General features: G+C 49.1%; 2 protein-coding genes across 2 annotated transcripts in view; both read right to left on the reverse strand.

The window, feature by feature from the left end:
- Positions 1-16,451, reverse strand: part of ARHGEF12 (Rho guanine nucleotide exchange factor 12) — a 78,752-nt gene that overhangs the window by 25,981 nt on the left and 36,320 nt on the right. The window contains exons 3-13 of the mRNA XM_030231001.2: positions 15,718-15,806; positions 14,270-14,326; positions 6,909-7,007; positions 6,135-6,184; positions 5,343-5,400; positions 4,577-4,755; positions 3,927-4,004; positions 3,653-3,772; positions 2,455-2,589; positions 1,137-1,208; positions 450-542 (exon numbers count right to left, since the gene is read on the reverse strand). Coding sequence (XP_030086861.2) covers positions 450-542; positions 1,137-1,208; positions 2,455-2,589; positions 3,653-3,772; positions 3,927-4,004; positions 4,577-4,755; positions 5,343-5,400; positions 6,135-6,184; positions 6,909-7,007; positions 14,270-14,326; positions 15,718-15,806 — 1,030 coding nt within the window. The remainder of the gene's footprint in view (positions 1-449; positions 543-1,136; positions 1,209-2,454; positions 2,590-3,652; positions 3,773-3,926; positions 4,005-4,576; positions 4,756-5,342; positions 5,401-6,134; positions 6,185-6,908; positions 7,008-14,269; positions 14,327-15,717; positions 15,807-16,451) is intronic.
- LOC103823000 (TLC domain-containing protein 5-like) overlaps positions 15,718-16,451 on the reverse strand; it is a 51,054-nt gene continuing 50,320 nt past the window's right edge. The window contains exon 6 of the transcript XR_007779496.1: positions 15,718-15,806. The gene's annotated coding sequence lies outside the window, so the exon portion shown is untranslated. The remainder of the gene's footprint in view (positions 15,807-16,451) is intronic.

The raw sequence follows: 16,451 nt of genomic DNA on the forward strand, positions 1-16,451 counted from the left end.
ATGGATTTTTGGGGGTTTTAGAATGGGGGTTCAGGGGGCAAGGTGGAGAATCTGGGGGTGTCCAGCCTTTCTTCTTCTTCTTCTTGGCCTCCATCTCCTGCTGGGATGGTTTAGATGCACTTTGGACTGGTTTGGAGCAGAGCTCAGTGTCTAACAGAGGTGATGGGGATTGGGAAGTTATGGTAAATATTGCACACAGAGTTTTGAGTATAAAAGATAACACCAGAGTGCCTCTGTCTGACCTGCTGAACGAACCTCAGCTGGACAGGAGAAAGAATTTTATAGATAAGAAACAATAAACAACTTTGAGAAGGAGAATAGAAGAGCTCTGACCCCTCCTTTGACTGCAGGGCTGGACAAAGAGACTTTGTGACACAGCTGGGGTCCCTGTGAGCAGCAAAGCCCCGAGCCTCACCTGCTCCTGAGCCTCACCTGCTCCTGAGCCTCACCTGCTCCTGCTCCGTGTCAAAATCATCATCCTCTGCTCCAATGATCTGAGTCCCCACTCGGGACAGGGGACTTCCAACACTGCACTGCGAGTCCTGGGGGAGAGAAGGAGAAACCTTGGGATTGTCCCTCACAGAGATGCTCTGATCATTTGAACTCTGCAAAAACTCCACCTTGGATCCCCCTGCCAGGATCCAAACATTCCCAAACATCAAATCAGGGGCAGGCAGGGGCACAGCTGGCACGTGCCCAGTGCCAGCCCTGCACAGAGGGGGAATGTGGCTTTGGGAGAAGGGCAAGGGGTGATGCCAAGGATGAGGATGTGTTCAGACAGCTCTGCACATCCTGCTGAGCTCCACTTGCAGCCCTGCTGGAAATGGCAGCCCCCAAATGAGTGAATATCCTAAAAAAAAAGGGCTGGACTCAAGGAGAAACCATGTGCAGCATGTCCTTGTTGCAGGCCCAGCTGTTTCACTGCTGATCAGGGATTTCTCACCTCTAAATGGCCCTGCTCTTAAGCTCCAGAAACATTTACCCAGCTAATTAACTGTCCCTGCACCACTTTAATTGCACTTTATTCTCTAAAGCAAAGTTCAGGCATGCTCCACTTAGAAAGTGGAGGAAAGCAGGAAGATTTTAAGGGGCTGTGAGAGGAGGTGCTGCTGTGACACCTGATGCTTTGTACTCACAGTGTCCTGAAGCTCAGCCTTCTCTGGGCTCTCATCTGGATAAATCCTCTCCTTCAGGCCACTGCGGGGGCTCTGGGAAAGAGGGAAGTTCAGTTCTGGTAAGTACCAGCAGATCCAGGGAAGGGAGAACTGCACTGGGCAGTCTGTCAGCCACAACAGCCAAAAACTTCTCCTTTCTCACAGGAAAAGGAGGTGTGAAAACCCAGAGTAAAACCTGTGTCCTACATGCACAGTAAAACAAAAAAACCCCAAAACTCAAGTCTGGGTCAGAAATCTGGTGACAGAGAGCAACAGCAGAGCTGTAAAATCCCCAGCCCTTGGCTTTTTCCTTGCTCTCTCCACCTTTTCTCACAGCTCAGCTCTCTCCTCCCACCTCCAGCAATCCCAGCAGAGCTTTATTAACAAAACCCACGTGCTGCTGGCTCATCTGCAGTGTGCCCAAAGGTTCTCCCAGCCAGGCCACTGCTCAGGCTGCTGCTTCCCAGCCTGGCTTTTCCCAGCTGCAGAACTTTTTCCACTTCCAAAGGTTTCTTTCACCCCTGATCCTTGAGTTTCTCAGAGCTGGGTGGAAAAGCTGGAATGTTTGGTGTGCCAAGCACCTGCACTGATCCAATACCATCCCAAAACTGACAGCAGGATGATTCTTAGGAAGATAATTATGAATTTTGTTGTTGCATTTATTAAACACAAACACTGAGTGGGATCTGGTCAGATCTGCAATGTTCCACAGAGTTGTGGATGTCTCCATCTCACCCTGTTCCCTTTCACTTCCAACTGCTGGGACAAATTTAGCTCCCACATCCTTAAGTTCATCATCAAACTTCAGCCAAATCCAAGCAGAGAGTCTCAATTGCACTAATCAGATGGTGACTTAATTAAGGATCAGGCACCAGGGGAGAGCACACAGATTGATAACTCAGGAGTGAACACCAAGAGCCTTTGCTGGAGGCAGGAACTGCAGCTGGGTTGCTGGAGGGCAAGCTGGACCTGAGTCACTGCTGCAGGTGGAATATTCCCTTCAAAGCTGCTCTAATGGCAAATGAGTTTAGAGGAAATGCTGCCATCCCTCTTTGTCTGCTTACAGGGATTAATGCCAGGACAATCTAACCCTGGATAAAACCCCCAGATTTATTCTCTCCCACTCTCTAACACCAGTCCAATAGAACAGGGAATTTTTTTCCCTATGAAAATCTTTTCCCTAGGAAAGGTTTTGGTGGGCACTGAGGAGCCTCTTCCAGTAATGCCACACACAGAATCTGCCAGGAAACCCAAATGCAAGAGGGAGAGAAGCAAAGCCCTGGGGCTGCCCCAGACTCACATCAGCAATGTCACTGTTGGGCCTGGAGGGGCTGTCACCACTGAAATCCAGTTTGCTGCCACTGTCCCCACTCTCTGCCTCCCCCTCGCTGATCTGCAGCGACTCTGACACAGACCTGGAGGACAGGACTCCATCCTGCAAAGATGAAAGCACAATATTTCAAGAGATCATCCTGAAAAATCAACTCCTTCAAAAGCCAGGCAGCTCACATTACTCATAAACCCTAATTTACCTACAAAAGGCTGCAGTGCTTTTCTAAGAGAAAACAAACACACCAAATTTTCAGCTCTTTTAAGACAGAGGAAAAGGGAAAAATGACACAGCCTAAATTCATTTTTTTCCAAAAGTGAAAACAAAATTGTTTTAAAAGCTTCCAAGAATGACTTCACGGGTGTATTTTAAGTTGCACTGACAGATAATAAACACATCATTACTTGCACTTGTTCTTAAAAGCAGGATTTCAGAGATGAGAGCCCTCTGCAAAATGTGCTCCACACCCTGATTAAGATGACAGTGCCAACTTCAAACCCCAGCTGCAGAGGGAGCAGCCTGCCTGACCCAGCAACTGCAGCTTGCCCAGGGAGCCCTGGGAAGGCTGAGCTGGAGCAGAGGCTGGGCAGAGCTACAGAATAAAATAGGGATTTATTGAAAGGATCTCCTGCAGGGATGCACCTTGGGCAGCACCAGAGCCCAGCCAGGGCTGCACCCAAGGTGAACCAAAATGGTCCCAAAATGAACCCAGGATGAACCAAAATGGTCCCAAAATGAACCCAAGATGAACCAAAATGGCCCCAAAATGACCCCAAGATGACCCAAAATGGCCCCAAAATGCCCGAGCGCTCCCGGGGTCTCTCCCTGGGATCAGCTCTGCTCCATTTGCCCCTTGCAGTTCATTGTCCCAGCCCAGCTTTAGCCCAGCCAGTCCCAGCCTTGTTTTTCTCTCTCCAGCCCACGGGGTTTGTGCTCCTGGGCTGAGATTTGGATCATTTGTCCTTGGTGCCCAGCTGGAGCAGGAATTGTTTTGTCTCCCTGCTCTGTGCACAGAGCTCACCATGCCCTGATGGGAACCCAGACCCTCACACTAAAGCAGCACAGAATGGGAAAAACAGAAAAGCCAAACCTGAGGCATCACCCAGAGCACCATGAACCCCCTGGGCTCTGCCTGGAGCCCTCCCCAGAGCAGGCTGGGCTGTGTTACCTGAGTGCAGCCCGTGGCCTTGGACAGCTGCTCCTGCAGCTGAGGAATGTGTTTCTTTGCCTCCTGGATCTCCTTGAGCAGGCGGGTGGAGGGGGTCCGGCTGTACTCCTCCTGCAGGACCTGCAAAGGAATTGTTTGTGTCTTTTAAATCAACACCTGCACACCCAAGGAGCTGCTACAGAGTCTGCTTTACACAGCTCTGCCAAGAAATGAAATTAATGAGCCCTCTCTGCATCACTCCCCCAGCTCTCTCCAGCCTGCACAGCTCCAGTACCTGCAGCCTCTCCTGCTCCTTCTGGAGCATCTTCCTCAGAATCTCCACCTTCTGGTTGTGGACAATGTTATTCTCCTCCTAGGAAGTACAGAGAGATTAAGGTTGGGTTTGTTGGGCAGAAAAGGAAAATGGAAATGCACATTTTTCACCTGCTTCCTACAAACAGGCTCTGAAAAGCCCAGTGAGAAGCAATTCAAATTTCCAACCCTATCCTGTGAATTCTTTCTTAATTTTGAACAGCTTTAACACTATAAAACCTGTATTTCTATTATCTCAGATAGAACTGCATCTTTTTACTTGCAAAATGCATTTTCACAAGTGAATAAATACCCACAGACAGGACAACAGGAATCCCATTCCCAAATTCTTATTTCACCATACAAGGAGCACTGGGCAGTTTAGGAACAAGGGAAGAGAATTCTGCTTGGTGAAAAAAGGCTAAAAGTCATTCCCACCTGCTCCTGCTCATGTCAAAATCATCATCCTCTGCTCCAGTGATCTGAGTCCCCACTGGGGACAGGGGACTTCCAACACTGCACTGGGAAATATCCCAATGCCAATTTGAAATGCAAAAGAAAAAAAAAAAAGAAATTCAGGCCAAAACCACCCGAGTCCATTTCTCCTTCTGGGAGGAGAGCTCCAAACCTTACCCCCATGAGCACTGGGCTGGTGATCCTTTCTGCATTCCCTGACGTGCCAGGCGAGTGGGGGGATGCCATGATGGGAGACATATGCCCCAAAGCTGCCAGATCCACGTCAGAATCCGCCAGGGGAATCTGGGGCGACCCTGGAGGGCGCCCCTGGACAGTGAGAGCTACATAGGAGCCCGCTGTGGGGACACAAGGACAGGCACAGGTCACACACACATGGGGACATTGCCTCTCTGATCTCCCTCACCCTGGAGACCCAACTCACACCATTCCTCCTCCAAACTGAGCCTGAGAGCACTGCCTGCTTCAGAAATCTGTTTAAATTCCAGATATTCCAAAACTTCCATGAGAATCAGCCCTTAGAAAGCAAGCAAGGCAATCCCCAGCCCAGCAGGTTACACTGGCAGTGCACACACACAAAATAAACCACCAGCAGCCCCTTCCTCATGGAAGAAAAGCCACCAGGAAGGTGTTTCCTGGAGTCAGGCATCACACAGCAGTGCACACTGAGTGCTGCCCAGCTGGGGGGTTTAGGGTGGCAATAAAGCACCCAGGCAAGGCTTGGGGGCAATTCAAACATTAAGCTGAGGAGAAGCTACAGGAGAATGCATCAGCTTAAATTCAGGATGTCAAAACCATTTCAGTTTCACTTCCCTGTTTCACACACTCCTTGATCTCTCAGCACTGGCCTCACCCCTGGCAGGGCCCTTGAAGTGATGCCTGTCACACTCTAAAGGTGACAGAAGAGCCACCTGCCTTTACTTACACCTGATCAGCTTGACCACCTCCAAATGGTTCGAGTGTGTTACCAGAGTCCCGTTCACCTGGCAGGGAGGAGAGAAAATTCAGGGTTTGCCTCCTGGCTTCCAAGCAATTCCACACATTCCACAAGAACAGCAGCATCTTCTTCTCCCCCATCTCCATTAGTGCCTCTTTCAAGGCATTACCAGATATATTATTTATCCTTCTAACAGTTTATCTCAGTGAGCAGAGCTCTGCAAAAAGAAAACTGCGCTCACACCAGAAGAACTCAAGCAGGCAGACAAACAAAAAAAGGGCAATCCATCTCTGCCTGGGCAGAAAAGCAACAGGGCAGCTAATTTCATTCATTAATTTCAATGCCTGCTTGAAATCCCAGCTCCATCTGTGTCAGAAGCTGCTGCAGCATTTTGCAGCAATAGTTTACAGAGTCTTTTAAGTCACTGACTTGATTTCTTACTTGCTTGGGACTAAAAAAGAACATGGATGTGGGAGCAGTTAGGGGGAAAACAACAATTCAGGCAGGCTGTTTATTTACAGATCATTATTAACAACTCTGCTCTCCTCCCCTTCTCTGCCATTTCTGGGTTTATTGTATTTGTGATACTTGAGCCTGGCAGGATGCAGAATTTGTCCATAAAATTCTGAAATGAGGATCTGGAGCAGAGTCAGAACACTGAAGCTGAGACCATTCCTAATGCAAACACCACAGCAGACACATCAATGGTTTGGTTTTTTGCAGAGAAAGAGCTCATTAAAGACAAAGCACCCATTTCTCTCCCCATTTCAATGTCCTTACCTTGATAATTCTATCACCTGTCTGCACTCCAGCCCGCATGGCTGCTCCATCTGCAGAGGCAAGAAATCACTCAGTTCCCCTTTCAATACAATCATTTAGAGCAAAAATGGTTTTATGACTTCTGTAAAACATGCAAAATACTCCTGCACTCAGCCAAGCTTCCTCTCTCAGTCAAATCCCTGGGTCTAGAGCAGTTTTGCTTTCACCTGGCACTGGATGCACCAGGACATGATCCCCCCCCCATCCCACAGAGTCATTTCCTCCCCTGGGATGCTCCAAACCCAGCAGATCCCAGAATGAACCAGGTTGGAGAAGACCTTTGGGATCACCACAGAATGACCAAAGAGGTCAGCTCCAAACCCAGCAGATCCCAGAATGAACCAGGCTGGAGAAGACCTCCGAGGTCACCAAGTCCACCCCGTGACCTGACACCTCCTCATCACCTAAACCCTGGCACAAGTGCCATGTCCAGTCTTGTTTTAAACACCTCCAGGGATGGTGACTCCACCACCTCCCTGAGCAGGTGATTCCAGTGCCCAATCCCTCTTTCAGTGAAGAATTTTCCCAAGCTAAACTTCCTCTGGCACAGCTTAGGGCTGTGTCCTTTCGTTCTCTCAGCAGCTGAAGATCCAGAGGAATAAATTCACAGCTCAACCCTGACTTGCACATCCCTTCCCAAGCTGCAGCCACCCCACCTGGCAGGAGTCTGGGAGCTTTCTGCTCCAGCTCACAGCCATTTCCAGGATGCCCTGGCAGGTCTGGGGCTGCTCTCACCTTCCTTGACAGACTGCACGAAGACGGGGTTGTCCCCGCTGACCGTCAGCCCGAAGCCGTTCTCATCCCGCTGGATCACCACACACCTCTGCACCAGGCCTGGGGACACAGGGGCACCACAGGGAGGGCAACACACAGAGACACAAGCCAGGCATCAGTCCAAAACCTTATCCTCCCAGATAATCACCCAGTGCTCAAAGGAACGGGGACACCACGGCACAGAGGAGAGACAGGAACAGGGCAGCAGTCCAGAAATGGAGAGGGATGTCAAGACAGGTCAAGCTTATTGCTCCAGCTACACAAAACAGAGATGCAGACAGCTCTGGCACATCAGACACAACCTGAGGGAAAAGCAGCTTTTCAAGAAGAGCAGCAGTACCCACACCAAGGAGCAGGATTTCTTTTGTCTGCATTAATAGCTCAGGAACACCTCACAGGTTCTACAGGCTGCTCTAAAACAGAAGCACAAATCCCTCAGAGTAATATGAGAGGGGTTGGGCTAAAACAGATTTATTGATCAGAAGTTCTCCCAATTCTCAGCCCAAATCTCCTCCTGGGGCACCTTCTGCTCCAGGTGAAATGTTGCACAGAGCCAGAACAGCAGAGGTGAAGAAATACAAGCCACATTTAACTGTCCTGAACAGGATTTCTGGAGGAAAGACCAGTCCAGGGCCAAAATCCCAGGAGATGAGTTTGAATGTGCCCCTCCTTTAATCTGCTGTGAGACATCAAAGCCAACTTGTTTTGTTTCCTGGTATACTCAGCATAATGGGAACACAAATGCAGAGCTAAATTCATTTAGTAGGTGCAGCATTTGGACCAGGTGGGATGCTGGGGATGTCTTTTGTTCCCCTGGAAATGGAACAAGGGAAGGGCAAAGCACAAGCAAGCAGCAGCACTGGCAAAATCCTTGCCAGGAACTTTCCTAGGAGCAGCTGCAGAAATCCTCCCAAAACAAAGCCCTCATCCTGGAAAGTGACTTCAGGAACTCTGGAAATGCTTTCCAAGGTGATCTCCATCACCTTTATTTCCAGCAGCTTGCTCTGCTCTTCCATTTCTAAAGGCTCAGCAGGCAAAGTTCCTGCACTGGCACCTCGAGAAGGAAATCAGAGCTGTCCCAAATCAGATTCCAGAAGTGCAGCAGTTTTGTCTGGTGTGGAGGGAACAGGGGGAATTGGGAAGATGCTGTCCCAGCCAGACTGGCTTTTCTGGAATGAGCTTTAAGGTATGAATGGAGCAGAGCAGGGAGTCATTCCCCTGTCTCACACTGCTCCCAAAGCACCAGGGCTCCTCTCACTGCTCTGCAGCAACTCCCCATGGAAATGAGCAGCCCCAAGAGCCAACGCTGCCTGCCCAGCCAGTCCTGCCCAGATGAAAATGGGTGTGGGAGCAGTGGAAAAAGGATTCCAGGACTTCTCCAGCACCATCACATCCCAGGAATTCCCCTCCTGCCAACAAAGCAGGAGCAAAGCACGGGATAGCTGCTCTGCAGGGCTGGGGAGAGGATGGGAAGGGAATCCCCCCACCTTTCACCCCCTGTGCACAGGGAGAGGTGAGGAAGGAGCCTCTCCCTCCTGCACCTCCCCTTCTTTTATATGACCAAGCTTCTTGAAGTCTCACTTCCCAAGAATGCTCCCCGGGGCTGGGGTGTGGGAATTGGTGCTGCTGGAGAGGAACAGCTCCTGAGCACTCCCTGGCAGCCCCAGAGCTCCTGAGCAAGGCACCAAACCCAGCTCTGGGCTCTCGAGGACTGGCCTTGGTTAAGGGCACAGCACAGCCCTGAGCCTGCCCTGCATCTCTTTGTCTCCAGTTCTCTTCATCAGTAAATCCAAAGAAATTGAACTTCCTCCTGATGCCAAAGCAGTGCCCACATAACGTCAACTGACCTGGCAGAGGATAACTGGATTTAACTCAAGTTTATTCAAGTTAAACTCTTTCAGACCTGCAGTTTCACCCAAGACCACCTCATAAATGTAGAATGGAGAAACAAATGGAATTAGGACAGCTCGACCTGAAATTAGTGCATAATTGCTTTTTCCTGTACTTGTTTTCTTCAGATAAGGGACACCTAACCCTTCTAATCCAATATAAAAGGCTGAAATGAGGTAGAGGAGAGAGCACATTGACAGAGACACACTTGATAGTGATTTTAATGAAATTACCTGGAAGTTTTCTGAGATAACACAGTGACCTGCAGAGCTAGATCAGCTCTGACAGCACTCCCTGCCTGAACCAGCCTTCAAGTTCTTTTACTCTGCTCATTTTGAAATATCCCACCCATGATATTTCACTTTTTCCAGCTGAAACTCAGTGAGTATCACAAAGTCATCAGATTTCATCACTGATAGTACTCAAAATAAAATTAATAATCATCTTACTCCCAGTTTTTCTTTCCTTAACAATATCTTTATGTTATAAGGGAAGAGGCATCACTTAACTATGCTTAAAATCAGTCTCTGTTTGTGTCTGGAGTGGATTCCTAAAATTCTGGAGGAAAAATCATCAATTTTAATGTTTTCTGTCCTCATGGAGATGAAAATTCCCCCAAACTCACCCAAGCCAGGAGAACAACAAAGCAGCCAAACCTGTGCTGGAGTGAAAGAGGTTAAAATTAAAAGTGAAAGCAGAGAGAAAAGCTGCCAGGGAAGCTGAGAGGAGCTTCAATAGGTGGCACTCGTCCCTCTCCCTGCTCCAAGAGCTCTTTGGGATGGTGGAAGGACAAAGTCTGGACTTCCCAAGGTCACTGACAGCCCAGGGCCAAAATAATTGTCTCTAACAGCCTGGCCAGACACATCTGGGCTGCCCAACAGCTGCTCTGGGAAGCTCATTTTTCTTTTTCCCTTCCCTACATTCCTATTTGGAAGTTATTTAACAATATAGGAATTTCTTTAGCAACAAACAGAGAAGGGGCTCACTCTAAAAACTCCTCTCCTGACTGAGAGGATGGAGAGACCAGGATGGGCCAGGCTGGGGGCAAGCTGGGCCAGTGGAAGGTGACCCTGCCCATGGAACAAAACCATTCTTAAGGATCCTTCCAACCCCACACCAGCCTGGGATTCCATGGGATGTGAATTCCATCTCCCAGTCCAGTCCAAGCCCAGGAGCTGAGATCTGGGAGCTAAAACCTCCCCTGGGGCATGAGACCACCATAGGAAAATGCAGTTTAATAGAGGGAGCTGGAATGAATCATTCCATCAACAGAAAATCCAAACCTCTTGGGGTTTTGAGAGTGGCCAAATGCTTCACTTCATTTGGGAAGATCTTTGTCCATAAAATATTGTCAGAAATGCTGCTCCACAAGGAGAACCAGAACTTTTATAAAGGTGAATTTCTCTGGAAAAATGGTGGCCACAACATAAAGACACAAAGCTGATAAGGACTGCAAAAAAGCCCTGGGGAGAGTAAGTTTCCATTTCAAAACATCTCAAATCTGGGGTTTCAAACCAAGAACCAAAAACTTATCACAAACTTGGAGAAATTATGTGAAAGAGTTGGTGTCCAGTCCAGGCCAATATTCAGGCCAGAAATTGATGATTGCTAAATATAAAGGAAGATATTTTTGGAGAGCAACCAAGTTGTGAGGAAGAGGAAAGAGAAGCTGATGCCTCACCTACTGCCCTGAAAGGTAATTTCGGTTTTAAGTTCATTTAAGAGATGAAAATGCTACTTTGAGAAAAAGATACAGGAGATCACGGCACTAATTAGCAAATTACAGCAGAACAAACCACGCTCATTCTCTCCCCTGATAATCTGAATTTTGTTGAATACACAAAGATGAGAAGGTTGGGTTTATGAATGAAAGAGAGAGCTGAGAGCTTTATGTCACCACAAATTAATTTCTTTCCATTAGAACAATTCCCTCCATGAGCACTCTGCCCCTTCAAGCTGCTCACACACTTCAGGAAATTCTGGCTCCTCAAATAAAAATTTCAAGAGGTGAGAACAAACAGCCACCAAAGCCACTCCTCCTCCTCCTGCTGTCACTCCAGCCCTGCCTGTTATTCCCTCTGCAGTGGCCAGCCCCCATCCACTCAGCAGAGAGGAAAATATCAGTGCAGCATTTCTCCTTGGAGGGCTTGGAATAGTTTGGTGCCTTCCAAAGCAAACAGCAGAGCCCTGCAGACATTCCAGAGAAACCTGGGAACAGCAGACAAAAGGCAGGGTGAGGAAGGAAAGATGAGTGGGAGCTGCTCCTGGGATCCTGGGAATGGGGACAGCATCTGCAGGAAGCTGGGGGGAAGTCAGAGCTCCCAAGAGGAAGTTCTGTTTGGGAAGTCAAAGCTCCCATGAGGAAGTTCTGTTTGGGAAGTCAAAGCTCCCATGAGGAAGTTCTGTTTGGGAAGTCAGAGCTCCCATGAGGAAGTTCTGTTTGGGAAGTCAAAGCTCCCATGAGGAAGTTCTGTTTGTCTCTGGGAAGTCAGAGCTCCCAAGAGGAAGTTCTGTTTGGGAAGTCAGAGCTCCCATGAGGAAGTTCTGTTTGTTTCTGGGAAGTCAGAGCTCCCAAGAGGAAGTTCTGTTTGGGAAGTCAGAGCTCCCATGAGGAAGTTCTGTTTGTCTCTGGGAAGTCAGAGCTCCCATGAGGAAGTTCTGTTTGGGAAGTCAGAGCTCCATGAGGAATTCTGTTGGGAAGTCAGAGCTCCCATGAGAATTCTGTTTGGGAAGTCAAGCTCCCATAGGAAGTTCTGTTTGGGAAGTCAGAGCTCCCATGAGGAAGTTCTGTTTGTCTCTGGGAAGTCAGAGCTCCCATGAGGAAGTTCTGTTGTCTCTGGTCCCTGCCAGGCTGGGGCAGTTGGATCAACACAGAGATGTCCCAGCAAATGTTTCCTGTCATTAACCCAGAGCACCTCCAGCACTCTGTGGGGAAGCAGCACCAGGCAAAAACGAGCCCAGGGCTCTGGTGATCCTGGCTGAGCTCCAGAGCCCCAGGATCAGCCCCAAATCCCTGCTCTTCCTGCTGTTCCCTGCGAGGGTGGCAGCAGCAATGACAAGCCGCAGCAAGCCAGCTCTCCCCGAGACAGGTTTCCATCAAGGCACCCTCCAAAGGTGTTTACAGCTCCTGAAGGAACACTCTCACACCCTCAGGAACGTGACTATCATATTACTTTGCTTTTTTCAAAAAAAAAAAAAAAGAAGTGTGTGATTCAAAATTCCAAGGGAAACGAAGAGATCTCACAGAAAGAACAGGACACACCTCCCCAGCTGCACCAGCTTCTCCTAACATGCCTGGGTTGGCTCAAACTCTTCAGGGTTGGTGTTGTTTGGTTATTTTTTCATGTTTCTTGCTCTGACAGCATCACTCTGTATTCCAGAGGTGGGTTAAGGAGCTGGAGCACGGCCATGAACACCTGGCAGTTTTACTGCAGTGGAATGATAAAGCTGATGATTCTGGAAGAGTCACTGCATCCAAAATCCCACAGCAGGTTTAGCAATTTGCTGAACAGATTAAAATCAGAAAGTGTCACAGGCTGCTTTAAACATGAATTAAATAAAATAGAAAAAACCAGTAAAGGAAAAGAAAGGCAACCCATGGCTGGAGTCATGGAAAAAAGAGTTGGAAATAGGAAATGCAGCCAGATTCAGCCCAAGTCCAAGGGGCTGAAGATGCTGATAGGATCCAAAAAACAACCTGTGAGTCCTTACTGCCTTCTAGATTCTAAGGTCTGAATGCAAACATCTCCAGGACTGGAAGTGGAACAAGTGCCTGGAGCAGGGGAATTTCAGAGCCCCAGGAGTGAAGAGCTGGCAAAGCTGAGGGAGCACAGGGGCCCCTCGTGGGGTAGGGATGGGAATATCCATCCATCCATCCTGTGGTGTGGAGATGGGAATGTCCCCATCAGGATATCCCCATCCTAAACTCGTCACTGCCCAGGAGTGCAGGGTCACCCCCTCTCTCTGGGACAGGGAATAAGTTCACATCCTCTCACTTACTTAAATTATTCAGACACATTTTTCCATTTCTGTCAAAAGGAACCGACAGAGAACCCCTACAAACAATGAGGGAGAATATGGCCCAGACTTTCCTGCAAGCACAAACCCCTTTGGGAGCTGTGCCCTCCCTGCCAGGAGCACCTAGTGCCACCTCCACAGGTGCCACATTTCACATTTCCAGCCCAAGCTGAGAGGTAAAACAGGATGGAAGGGCAGCTCTGGCTGTTCTGGGCTGCAGAGCCTTTCCAGGCTGAGGAATCCCTGCTGAATTCTTGGGCCAAACCCCTCAAAGACAGCTCCAAACCCTGTCCCTGCTGCTCAAACCCCCAGGAAACCCTGCCTGGCTCAGGAGGGAATGCCTGAGTGGGTCAAACCCTTAAAGACAGCTCCAAACCCTGTCCCTGCTGCTCAAACCCCCAGGAAACCCTGCCTGGCTCAGGAGGGAATGCCTGAGTGGGTCAAACCCTTAAAGACAGCTCCAAACCCTGTCCCTGCTTCTCCCCCAGGGCCTGAGGGCAGCAGAGCCCCCTGGCCTGGTTCAGGGCCTGACCTTCAGCCCCTGGCAGAAGGAGCAGCTCAGATGGGCACAGCCCAGCAGTGCCACCTCCACAGGTGCCAAACTGAACATTTTCCAGCCCAAGCTGAGAGGTAAAACAGGATGGAAGGGCAGCTCTGGCTGTTCTGGGCTGCAGAGCCTTTCCAGGCTGAGAAATCCCTGCTGAACGCTTGGGCCAAACCCCTCAAAGACAGCTCCAAACCCTGTCCCTGCTGCTCAAACCCCAAAGAATAGGGGGAATTCCCTCCAGGCTTAGGAGGGAATGCCTGAGTGGGTCAAACCCCTTAAAGACAGCTCCAAACCCTGTCCCTGCTTCTCCCCCAGGGCCTGAGGGCAGCACAGCCCCCCTGGCCTGGTTCAGGGCCTGACCTTCAGCCCCTGGAACAGCTCAGATGGTCACAGCCCAGCAGTGACACCTCCACAGGTGCCTGACTGAACATTTTCCAGCCCAAGCTGAGAGGTAAAACAGGATGGAAGGGCAGCTCTGGCTGTCCTGGGCTGCAGAGCCTTTCCAGGCTGAGGAATCCCTGCCTGGCTTAGGAGCTGAACACCTGAATGGGTCCAAACCAGCTCCAGACCCTGTCCCTGCCTCTCCCCGGGGCCTGGGGGCAGCCCAGCTCACCTGGTGGCCCCGCTCACCTCCAGAAGGAGCAGCTCAGGTGGCCCCTGGGGCTCGGCAGTGACACCTCCACGGGTGCCAAACGGAATAAACGATCATTTTGCAGCCACTAGCACGGTACAAGGTGAGAACTGAAGCAGGATGGAAGGGCAGACCCTGCTGCAGAGCCAACCATGCAGACCAGGGGAAGGGAAAAGCCTGGGATTCACAGACAGGAGAAGCAGGAGCTGCCCAGGGGGAGGCTCAGCTTTGGCTTACCATACGTCTCGGATCTACTCTCCTCAGAACTAGACTTTGTCTTCTTGGAGGAGCTATCTGCACGAGAGCAGGAGAAAAGGAGAGAGAGATATAGAAAATATGGAGACCAAACATGAGGAAAAAATAAAAATAAAAAAAAAACAAACTTCATGAAAAAAACCAAACAAACAAACACAGACTCGGATTTATCGGGTTAAATCGTGCAAAACACAAATAAGATGTGAACAAAACACAGGTGGAACATTTGGAATCAGGGTGAATGATACAGGGAGAACACAGGTAACAGCACACAGAATCTGTTACAGGAGCTAGGACACGACCACAGGAGCTCTCTGCAGTAAAACAGATAAAAACCACTCCAACACAAGGCAGGGTTCCTCCCAGAGCCAATACCCAGCAGTTCAGCATCCTCAATTCACCCCTTAAATAATAGAGAAGGATTTTCTGCAGGCTGCACTGCAGAGCTCCATGCCAAAGCACGGGGCCAGGTAACAGCTCTCAACTCTGCAAATTAAGATTACAGGATTTCTCAAGCTTGTTTCTGGAGAAATTAAATTCCTTCCACAAAAGGAAAGCCTGAGAGCTCCCCCAACCTGAAATAATTTTACATTACCTGTCCCAAAGGACAAAGGAGAAGAAGATGAGCACTAAACCAGTTTTTTCCCCATTAAATGGGTATTTAAAGCCCATTTTCATTTATTTTGTGCACTCTAGAAGGACTCATGCAGCCAGGGGCAGAAACCATCACCAGGGTGGTTTATGAACATCAGCCTTGTGCACAAAAATCCCCACATCCTCCAAGCTGTGCCCCCCTTCCAGTCACCCCCACACCCCAGGGAAAAGCCAGACAGGAAAAATGCACCTTGCATGGGGCCAGGGGGCTCAGGCAGGAATTCCAGGAGCAGGAATTCCATGGGGGAATGCTCCAGAGAGAACAAGAACCCTGTGTGCACCCTCATCTCCCTCACTTCACTGAAATCAAAGCAGGCTGAATCAAAGCAGATCCTTTAAGCAAATCCTTTAAAAGGAGGAGTTTCTCTTCAAGGGCTTCACCTTGGGGAGCACAAATTCACTTTGCAAAGGGTAAAGAGGGATCAAAATCGACCAAAGAACAAAACAAACCCCCCCAAAATTAAAACCCCAGCAGGGAAACTCAGCCCTGGCTGGGCCAAGCACATCTCCAATTCCAGATTGCACTGAAGAACTCCTCACAGCTAATTACAGCCTTTGCCTCCTGACTCTGCTGAAAGTGGAAGTTGGTACAATTATTTACTGATACACTAATCCAGGTGGATGATGAGGGTGTTGAAAATCAAGCCCACATTCATTCCAATGCCCACACTGCCTCTGCAGAACAACACAGCTCTGAAAACCACATTAAAACCATTTTTAATCCACTTCCCAGTGCTTTGGTTTGGGTTTTTTCCCCTGGGATTTTGGGATTTCACCTGTGGGATCGAAGTCGTGGGTGCTGCTGCAGCGTTCAACCTTCTGCTTCTTGTCTGCTGGAGACTCTCTGCTCAGAATGCTGCCGTGTCTGGGGCACAGAAAAGCAAAATATCCTCACACCAGAGCCCCCAGGAGCTGCCTGAGCGCTCACACAGAGCTCACCCAGCTCTGCTGCCCACCAGAAATTCACATTAAAGCACAGGCATCGAGTTGCCTTAAAACATTTATTGCCAGGCTGAATTCAGAGGGGAAAATGATCTCCCCTGCAACCTCTGGGATGGATCCAAGGCTCCAGGAACTCCAGAACTGGTAACAGCAAGTGCATTCTCTTCAGCACTCTGCACCAGCACATATTTTATCTTAAAAACCAAATAAATTTAATGAAAAAAAAACCCTCCTGAAATCTTCAACCTCCCAGCAAACTTTAAATATTTCAGCCTGCCAAAATTAAAGATTCAGGATGTGCCCAGAAGGGAAGGACCTGTCCCAGCAGTGTCCCCCTCCTTCCCACCTCAAAGCCCCCAGCCACGTCACAGAATGCAAATGGTCACCCCAAGCCAAGGACACCACCAATAAATCGATTTTTGGCACCTCATCCCCACCTGGATATTGATTTCCTCACATCTGTAATGGGCACTACAAGCTGTGTATATATATATATATATATATATATATATATATATATTTAAAACTTTTAAAAGCATTCCCCCTGCAAAAATGCTGCAGCATAATT

The sequence above is a fragment of the Serinus canaria genome, chromosome 24 (assembly GCF_022539315.1).
Source record: "Serinus canaria isolate serCan28SL12 chromosome 24, serCan2020, whole genome shotgun sequence".
NCBI lineage: Eukaryota > Metazoa > Chordata > Aves > Passeriformes > Fringillidae > Serinus > Serinus canaria.